Genomic DNA, 10,545 nt, shown 5'->3' with positions numbered 1-10,545 from the left:
GGTACAGGGATCCAAATCCTTGACTTTGGTGTTATAACACTGTGCTCTAACCAATTGAGCTAACTGGAGAGCCTATTGGTTAAATGTATAATTAAAGCCTTCATCATACCTGTAAATTCTTTTTTTTTTTTCCTTTTTTCCTTTTTGTCTCTTTTCGTGTCCGGCAACGGATCACAACCCTCAGTGTCGCACCCGTACCGGACCGGACCGGCAACGGGATCGCAACCCTCAGTGTTGCGCCCGCACCTCACTCAGCCAGTGAGCGGGAACCGGTCTGTATGTGGGATCCGAACCCTTGGCGGGAGTGCCGCCGTGCTCCCAAGCGGTGCACCATAGCAGTGCGCCACCGGGCCGGCCCCATACCTGTAAATTCTTTAGGAAAAACAGACTTAATCCTCATGAGAGGACAGTGTCTTGATTAGTTCTTTTTTAAATTTTTAAATTATTCACTCATAGAAAAGACTACCAATCTGATATCTTTATTTAAGTGAAGGAAGTAGAAAATATTTACTAGCTGGTACCCCAAGACTGTAATTCTGTCAGCATTTTAATTTACAACTTAGATTTTTTAAAGGAAGGTATGTTCAATGAAGGCGCTTGGATTCTGGCTTTAAATCACAAGACAATGTCTTACATATTCATACGGCCATGCCCTCTGACAAGACAAGAATGAAGCAAGTGCATGGAAATCTTTCTGTACAGTAAAATTTCCAGCCTGATCTATGTATATTCATAAATGCATATATACATGTGGTCTACTAATTTTCAAAACAGATGCTTAGTTCGTACATTATTGATTATATGTACATCTACTGTGAATTGTCACTAAAAATATCAAGCACCTTACTGCTAAACTCATAAGTGGTTGAGTTTTTATTTGTTCTTATGATGCTAACAAATAAACTGAATAGATTATTTGCAATATTGTAACTTGCCTTGATGAAAGAATTCCTCTGTTACTTTTTCACTCCACTGCTTGCTTAATTCCCAGGTCCGACATGGGTTACAAATATCAGCACATTTCAAAGCCATCTAGCAAACAAAATATTAAAATTGTTCTAAGAAAAAAAAGTAAAATCTGAATTGTACTAAGTTTAAATAATACTCTAATAGTGGAAAAAAGAACACTTTAAAAAAAGAGAATACATATTGCAACAAATATTCATTGTCTTTTATATTAATTTTATGATGTTATTGGCTCTACCCATTGCTTTTTGCAGAAATGCTGATGAAGAGGCTGTAAGACTGCTAATCTAATTATACATGCTTGCTAATACCAAGGAGCCAAGCACAAGGACTGGATGAACCATAAAATATAAACAAATAAGCTATAAATAAATAATTCATTTCTCTCTCCCATTTTTTATATGTGAGAATTTATTAGAACAAAACGCTGTTTGTTGATTTACATCCTAAATCTTGCAGAAATTGTTTTCATCAGAAATCTTGAGTATGAAAACTACTAAAGCAATGGTGCCTTCACAGGTAGCAGATCCACCAGTGATCTCCTTCAGGAAACCGTGTGTACTAATTGAAGGAAACACCTCACCTTTCCCTCAGGATTTAACCAATCTGAAAAACTATACTAGAATATTTCATTTTTATTCTAATACTCACATGATTTACCCTAGAAATAGAATCTTTCCAAGCCCCATTTTACCTGTAAAACCAAATGCCTATGTCTGGTGTCTTCTAGGCATAAGTCACCTCTATCCAAATGGGACCTAAATAATGACAGATATTCATTCTGACGACTGATGTCTGTGGCTAGTATCAAAGCACCTATCTGAGTCTCCATTTGTTGCCTGGAATTGGAGAAATATAAAGAGAAAATGTTAGGCTTTCTATTAAATAATTACTTCTTGATATTTTTTCTTAACCTTAATACTTGAAAAGCTTTATACAGCCCTAAGATATTCTAACTGCCATTCAACTTAAAATTTATCACAAAAAAAAGAATTTAAAAAAATGCATCAAAAAACCATTAAAATAATCAAAACTGAAACCAAGAGAGTTTGTAGAAAAATGCCAATATGCAAACATTTTAAAAGGAGTGCATTAATTTTGCCAGCCAAGGTGGAATTATTTGCTTAAAAAAAAATCGATAAACATTGGTATGTTGTTTGAGAAAATTCTTTGCTGGAAAACTCTTGTGGTGAGGGTAAATAACTTTGGTTTCTTTTTTAGTTTCTAAGATCTGAAAGGCAGAAGATTCAAATGGAGAGAATAAAAGCCCATTCAACTGACTCCTACAGACATTCTGACTAAGATGTCTGATGACATTCCACTAAACAATTTAATAAAAGATAGATTCAACTGTATTTTCAGGGTTAAACTCAAGAACCAATCAGTCATCTGTATACGAATATCCAAATTCTCTGGAAGGAAAAATGTAACCTGTTAGTACAAATAGCAAATACACTATATCATTTTAAAAACTGCCTCCAGTCAAACAACAAGAGAAATGCACTTTTAAAAAAAATTCCTGCCTGTTGTTTTAATGGGCTGTAGCAAATGCTATCTTTGTATAATGATCAGTAAAAAGCAGTAAAGATTAAAAGCCTCACAAATGAAAACCCTAAATGAAGAAAACATAAAAGAATATTAAATAAAATTCTAAATGAAGAAAAACTAAAAGAATGCTATTAAGTAGTATTCCTTATTTTAGTTTTTATTTTCATTAAATCTGAGAATTCAACAGTGTTAATCATCAAATACAAAACATGATTAAAAGGGAATAATGAGGCAAACATTTTAATCCGCCTTAATAAAAAAAAAACCCATAATTTCTATATACAAACACTGTATGGTTTAAGCTGTTTTTATATTTGTACTGCAGCAAGAAATGATTTTACTTACAAGAAATATTGTCATACTCCAAATGGTATCAATGAATAAAGATTTTTAAAAATAAAAAATAAAGTCCAGCTTTTTTCTTATGGTTGTTACAAGAAACACTCATTTTTTATACAGTTGTTTTAAATTAAGAAAGGGAAAGGATAGAACAGTGAGTAATATGTAAATTTTAATACCCAAACGTATTTTCGCATCTCACCATTTTGCTTGACTTGGATGGTTTCCATCCACTTCCTTGGTTTTCTGAGGGCATCTTCCCTCAGTGCAGCATTAGTAGCAAAAGCTTTTGTTTGTGGACCACATTGAGGCAGTGATGTGAGGTTTTTGTTAACCTCTTCCATCATCTTGGGTTTATTTACATAAACGCTTTTTATTAGGCTCTTAAATGGGCTGCTTAACATTAAATATTTTTTTTATAAAATATTAGTATTTTCTGTTGTTCTTTCTCTATTATTTTCTCCTGTAGCTCCAGAAGTGACTCCAGGACTATGCTATTGAACATATAAAACACACTCTTTACTTTCTTTATCAATTTTGAAAACTCCCTGACAGATTTTAACGAATCTATTTATTATACAGACTGTTTACTTTCCATCAAATTTACCTTTATACCTAGACCTTAAGGTTTTATTCAGAGTATAAAGTGAAAATATGTAATACCTATGTATGTAAGTAAGTAGTAACCATGACTGAGCCACTGTGTATTTGGAGTGTATTCAAATCCATGGGATGGTCTTTCATAAAAATAAATATTCACTAAATTATTACTAAGTACTGTAGAACAGGTTTAAATTATTAAAATTTTAATTCAAACTTTAAAAAAAAGATATTTATCCATTAAATTTAACGAAAACTGTGGAACAACTGAACATAACAACAATTTTCAAAACTTTGTAAAATACTTTGCCAACTTAATTTCCATAGTTGATAACAAATTAAATTTGTCTTAATCCAACCTACCTGCTTTCTAATGGCATATGTGAGAATAAACCAGATTCTCTCAATAAGCCCACCGCGGATCTCCAGTGGTGATTTTCTAGTACTGAGGTATTCTAGAAAAAAGTACGTTTCTGAGTTATTTAATAGTTAAGTTTCTTTCAGAATGTAAAGAATTATTTGTTAGTAATATTAATCTGGTTGAAATTCTAATATTGATTGAGAATTTGTTTTCATTCCTCATTTCTTCGAAACATGAAACATTTTCTAGAATGCAAAAATGTTCTATTTTGATGATAAAATTGCACTGACCTTGTATAAAGTTGCCAAGTAATGGTTAGTTTTAATAAGGAAAGGTTGATTAACACCTGGATGATCCAGATCATGAGTGGCAGCTGCAATTAAGCTCAGCAAGATATCCCAAGGAGTTACAGAATTGGCAAGCTAAAGTGTGACAAAGAACAATTAATCATAAACATTTATGAAACAAACTCAACACTATTATAATAGTTTTGAATTAGCAGCCAAGGGTAGTGTTGACAGTCTCCTCCCCACTCCTGTTGTTTTTATAGGTGGACTGTTCGTTAATGCCACCAAGCGCCTGCCAGGTGCTGGCCTCATCATGACACTGGCGTAGGCATGACTGACAGAATCCCTGCCCACACGGAGTTTACAGAGCTCATCCTTAGACTGTTTCATTTTTAACAAACTTAATTAAAATGGTAGCTAAAGCATAACCATTCTTTTTGAGAAATAATGGCTTGAAAATGACAAACACAGGTATGCATATTGTTTTTATTGCAGCCATTGCCAAACAGAAGACCTATAACTTGGGAAGTGTTTATCAACAAATTGATTATTGGATTTAAAAAATATGATTTAAAATGAAAGGTTATTCCTGTAGTCCTAATGTTTAAGGACATTGTTGAGTAGCCATGTGAGCAGAAGTCTAATAAAAGCCTTTCCCAATAGATAAATACATTCAGAACAATGGACACAATGTATTCATGTCAGAAAACACAATCTTGTAAACTAGCAGTTATAATTTTACTCTCAATAATCATTTCCAAACTTATTTGACATAATAAAATAATCACAATAAATAAAAGTTTATTATTAGCTGACTGAAATTTTCAGTGATAAAAAACTACCACCCTGAATGTATCATCTGCTTTTCATAAATCACCCCTCATTTTCTGGCAAACTTGTACTTATCTTTTAAGTTCCAACTCCACTGACCCACCCTCCTTGTTCTCTGCTTCCAGCCCCTGCCCCAGCAAGGACTGATCTGTGTTCTACAGCACTTCACACGTCTTGTCACAATAACACTCATCAGAGCATGCTTTTCTTTAGATGTAAAAGAGGACAACAGTGGCTCCCTAAATTTTTATGATCTTTTGCCCTAACTGAAAAATTTTGAGCATACACCATTAATACAGGTATATTTACTTACAGATTATAATCTGTAATATTATATACTGAACTACATATATAGCATATTGTAAAACAAAGATGAAAATTGAAAGTTTTAAAAATATGAGATTAAAAAATATAGATTAAACTTTTATTATTTTCTTTCTATGCCAGAATGGATCATCTTTTTCTACAACCCTGTGGTAAGTTCATCTCAGTCAGAAAAATCACTGTCTGAGAGCTTGAATCTCCTGGAAAACTGTAAACTATCTAAAGACAGAGAATGTGTATTATTTATTTTTGTAGGACATGCAAAAGCATCTTAAAAATAAAGATTTTTTAAAGCACTGCTTACTAATCAAGATTAACAGAAGGCATGCAAAATGGAGCATACTGCATATAAAGCAACTTCTCTTCCTTGACATATAAATGAATGGGCATGGGTGTGTATATTTTATGAACATGTAATTTATTAAGCAATATGTAAAAGTTTTATATTCTTGTGATAACTAAAACAGAATGAAAGTGGCAGAAGAATAGACACATACCATCCTGGGAGAATACAATAATCCATAATTAGACTTATTAGAAAAACGAATGTATGACTACATATGACATCAAACAATCTCAGGTAGGTTAAAGAGTTAACCATTAAAAACAGAAACATGAGAAGCAACTAAATTTTTAAAAATTTGTAGAAAGAAAAGTAAGTCTGAAAACACAAATACAAAAAAAGAAAAATTTGACTCTATAAAAATGTAACATTTCTCCTTGTAAAAATAAATCTTCATGAGTATTAAAACAAAGACGAGGAATTCAATGACATTAATACAACTTTTTAAAGTGGATTTTAAAAAAGACAAATGTTATTTCCATCCTGTGGTTATATCTAGTAAAACCCAGCAATAAAGAAGAGTTGTGTGAAGAAGAAACTGCAAGTCATTTAACATCTGTGGAGGTTGGACTGCAATTGCATCTGCAAAGTTATCAGGGCCTTTTTCAATAAAACCAAAAACTATTAAATAGTGAGCTTCCCTGTGTTCAACAAAAAACTTGTTTTCATTGTTTGCTATCATTATGCTGATTTCCCACTGTAATGGTTATTACAAGTGTCTAATTCATTTAATACAAGACTTTAATCAATTTCAGAATAATTTTAGCAGCTGTGATGTAGCAAAATGTGAAAAAATAACTAATAACTGAAATTAAAATGCAAACTAGGAGGGCTGGCCCGTGGCTCACTCGGTAGAGTGCGGTGCTGATAACACCAAGGCCACGGGTTCGGATCCTATATAGGGATGGCCGGTTTGCTCACTGGCTGAGCGTGGTGCTGACAACACCAAGCCAAGGGTTGAGATCCCCTTACCGGTCATCTTTTTAGAAAAAAAAAAAAAAAATGCAAACTAGGGAAAATATTTTGTAGGAAATGACAAAGACCTAGACACACATTTCCCTAAAGAGGAAATACAAGAAAAAAAAAAATCTAAGCTCAAAATTGACCCAAACAAGTAAATTAAAGTGAGAGTTTTTTCCCTGCTAAATTGCCAAATCAAAAATATATATCTAATAGCAGAAAGAAGGTAACTGAGATACTCTCTTTTTGAGGGTAAAAATAAATTGGTACTATCATAAAGAGACTAATTTAGTGAGATAAAATATACAGATTCTGGATATATTATGTCAGTCCTGAAACTTATTAAGAAAAGAACCTCCCACATACAAAAAGGAAAAGCACAGGGAGGTATTTGTAGCATTAGCTGTAACATTAAAATCAGGCACAATCTAGAGGTCTAAAAACAGAGAACTAATACAGTTAAAGTGAACCTACTCAATTATAAAGACCATACTGCAACATCCATTTGCTAACACAACTCATGTTTACTGAGCACCTAACAACGTGCCAGCACTATTCTAAGAGACAGGTGTATACATTAATGAATGGACAGACAAAAATTCCTGCCCTGGGGGGGCTGACATTCTTATGGTTTCCACATTAGGTTCCAGTATGTTCCATGACTGAGATTCCAGAGGTCAAAATTTACTTCTTATACACAGTTTTTGTCATCAGCAACTAGCATGTCGCTAGGCATATACTTGGTACATGAATAAAGGTACATCCACAAGAAAAGAAACTCAACCATCATCAGTCTTGCTGGCCTCGAGAGGGACGTGGGGGCCAAGCTCTCATTTCAACTTTCAGGGACAAGTAAACAAGGTTTAAAGGTTCAGTAGGTTTGCTTATCTCTGGAACATGTATAAGTATAATTTTTATCCGGGCCTAGTTTAAATACAGTTATTCATTAATTTAAACTCAAATGTAAACATGAGAACAAACACTAAAATAGGAAATGGAAAAATCACAACCTCCCCAGCTGACAACTATAAATGTTATTACTGTCAATAAATCAAGAAAATATCAGGCTTAACTGGAACAAAATGCTTTATAATCTATACAAATTCAGCTTTGAGGACACAAAAAAATAGATATTAAAGTTAAAGATGATGCATATACAGAGAGAAGGATCTGTTCTCTAAGTTCTCAGTATTTTCTTGGGCTTGGAATATTTCTTGTTTTCATTTACAGAAGAGTCCAAGAATTAGCTCTTAATATAAATCATAAGGTATAAAAATTGAAAACAAATTTCTCACTAAATACAAGTATATATATTGAAGCCTTTCTACTTACTACTCCCTCTACACCTGGATTTTTCTATAGCTGACTCCTCAGTTATGCACTTTCACCTTAAGTGGTTTCTGACTACTCTACCTAAAGTTGCAAACTCTTGCCATCCACCCAGTCACTCTCCAGCACATTACTCTATTTTGGTTTCTTCATAGCAGTGATTACTGCAGTACAGATCAAAATTCTATTTATCTGTTTGTTTAATGATTGCCTCCCCTATTAGGATGTAGGCTTCACGAAGCCAGGGGCCTTTCCCGCCTTGTTCACCACTACATTCCTAGCACCAGGACAGTGTCTGGCATGTAACAGATGCTCAATGAATGTGTACTAAGTTAATGACAACGCTCAATAATGGGATGCTATGTGAAGGCCGAGGAAATAAAAGTGATACAAACTTAAAGTTTCCAATTTTTTACAATTCACTTCAAAAACTTTGACTCTGTTTCTATATGATAACTATAATAAGGAAAAAGAGAGCTGCTTGCATCTTAAGGCTTAGTGGTTTGATCTGTATCCTTAATTGAAGCTTTGGCTAGAATTCACTGAGTATGTTAATGATGAAAAATATTTAGAAGATACATAGGCAAAAAGTGTTTAAAATCACATTTGTATTCATTTTTGTCACAGGCCTCCCACACTTCTTGCCTGGCATTACCTGTTTCCTTGCCCCTGGCTGCTCCGGTTGGGTGTGGCCAGTGGGAAAAGCCTTCACTGACGAGTTAGGCCTCCTCTGCACCCCACAGACTCATCTCCCTCATTCCATTTACAAGACTGTATTGTATGTTGGTTACTTACAGTTTCTCCCACAAGATTCTCAAACAGAGGTTTCAGTCTTGGCCCCAAGTTTTTAAAAAATTTAACTAAAAATTGGGGCACTTGGGAGTATACTTTTGTTAAAATTATACACACAAAAGTTATTTATTTTATTACTGCATTTAAGTTATATGACAATCAAGTTGACTTAAAAAAATGATACATATACTAAAATAACTCAGGCCTTTTCACATATTCCACAATTCCTTTAAAAATCAGAAGACTGACGGAGGTCTCAAGTCAGCACCAACCGGCAGGGACTGGTTTAGCCAGCTGCCTCACTCCTGACATCCAGCCAGAAGGAAGAGCCCAGAGGAGGTCTAGAGGTAGGCAGCCACCCAGCTAGAGGTAGGTAGCAGGCAGAAGCTCCAGGGAGAGGAAACATGCACGGGCAAACAGATGTGCATCTCAGCTCTGACTTCTCTCCTATACTTCAGACTCTTATCCAACTCTCTACTAGACTTCTCCATTTGGATGCTGCACAAATACATCTCACTCCGCACATCCGGACTGGAACGCTTCATCCCCACCAGCCCAACCCCCACACTCGCTCCTCTTTCTCCACTCCTCCTCTCACTGAAGACTTCCACCTTCCACTGAACTGCCCAAACCAGTCTTCATCGACTCCTCCATTTCTTTCCCCCAGACACATTCAAACACCACACCCTGTTCATTCTAATTCCCAAGAGATCTTACAAACCATCCACTTCTCTCCCTCCCCAAGCCACCCTGATCTCTGTCATGGAGCACTGAAATAGCTCCTGGCAGGCATTCATGCTTAGGGTCTTGTCCGATTCATTCTCACACTACAGCCAGGATAATTTTCTAAGTATCCTGCTTCCATTCTGTAGCTCCCCATTCATTTTCTGAGCCAGACTGAGGCTGTCCCTGCCCTCATGCTGCTCATGTGGAACTCAGCGTAAATGCCAAACGTTGTCACACATTGTTCAAGGTTTCAAGTGATCGGGGCCTTGCTTGGACTTCTCCAGCCTCTCTCTCAACAATCACCCCAACTCTGGTTGCTGAATTTACAAATATAGCCACATTTAGCAATTTGATCGAGCTAGATCTCATTCTTACGAAGGAAGCTTCTGATTTTGAGTAAAGTCACTAATGTAAGGAAAAGTATTTGAAAGTAAATCACAAGGAATTTTCTTACGATTTTCACCTTATGTAAATGAACCCCTTACCTTAGGTTCTTTTAAGTAACAGTGCATGGCCTGAGTAACGTCTGCAGCATGGACTGCATTGTGGTAGGGATTTTGACTGTGGTAATCTTCTTGAATCATAACTGCATCAAAGAAAGAAGACCCCAATTTTACTGAAAATGGGACATATGTACAAGTACGAAACTGTGATAATTATGAATTAACCATTCACACGCTTCATGTAGCTATCAGCTAAAATTTTCCAAATTCAGAGAGATGATAATCACCTCACAACTAACACATATACCCAAAGAATCAATACCAACCTGACTCCTAACTTGTTTGAAAATTTTTTCAATAAGAACATATTCATGTCAAAATTGTAAAATAATTTTTTTTTTCTTTTTCTGTTTTAAACTATGAATCTATCATGGAGCCAAACTCTTCTGACTTGTTTTAATTTTAAAAGTTTCTCAGTTTGATAAAAACAGTACAATTCACTCAACAAATATTTACTGCCAGGTACTGTTCTAGGTACTAGAAATTCAGCAGTACACAAAAGCTAGCAAAAATCTTTATGAAGCTAAAATAGTACAAACACTGGGCTTTATGAAAATGACACAATGTGTGCATCACGGTTTTGGATCTGGAATTAGGTTTTCAGTACTAGGGGAGGGCTTTTGTTAATCCTGCCTT

The 10,545-nt window shown here is 34.9% G+C and overlaps 1 protein-coding gene across 1 annotated transcript; it reads right to left on the bottom strand.

Annotated features, from left to right (window-relative positions):
• Positions 1-912: 912 nt before the first annotated feature.
• Positions 913-9,990, bottom strand: LOC103582635 (high affinity cAMP-specific 3',5'-cyclic phosphodiesterase 7A-like). The gene is made up of 5 exons (XM_008564181.1): positions 9,892-9,990; positions 4,105-4,236; positions 3,817-3,908; positions 1,661-1,805; positions 913-1,032 (listed from the first exon to the last, which is right to left on the bottom strand). Exons 1-5 carry the CDS (start codon positions 9,988-9,990, stop codon positions 913-915), a joined length of 588 nt encoding a protein of 195 aa, XP_008562403.1.
• Between the last annotated feature and the right edge of the window lie 555 nt (positions 9,991-10,545).

The sequence above is a fragment of the Galeopterus variegatus genome, unplaced genomic scaffold (assembly GCF_000696425.1).
Source record: "Galeopterus variegatus unplaced genomic scaffold, G_variegatus-3.0.2 Scaffold17130, whole genome shotgun sequence".
NCBI lineage: Eukaryota > Metazoa > Chordata > Mammalia > Dermoptera > Cynocephalidae > Galeopterus > Galeopterus variegatus.
The sequence above is the reverse complement of the archived record's forward strand: the minus strand, read 5'-3'. Positions and strand labels throughout refer to the sequence as shown.

Coding starts and splice junctions, on each gene's coding strand:
- LOC103582635 (XM_008564181.1), bottom strand. CDS start 9,990: ATGATTCAAGAAGATTACCACAGTCAAAATCCCTACCACAATGCAGTC. Junction 4,237..9,891: donor GTTACTTAAAAGAACCTAAG/GTAAGGGGTTCA, acceptor GTCACACTTTAG/CTTGCCAATTCTGTAACTCC. Junction 3,909..4,104: donor ACTTGGCAACTTTATACAAG/GTCAGTGCAATT, acceptor ACTTTTTTCTAG/AATACCTCAGTACTAGAAAA.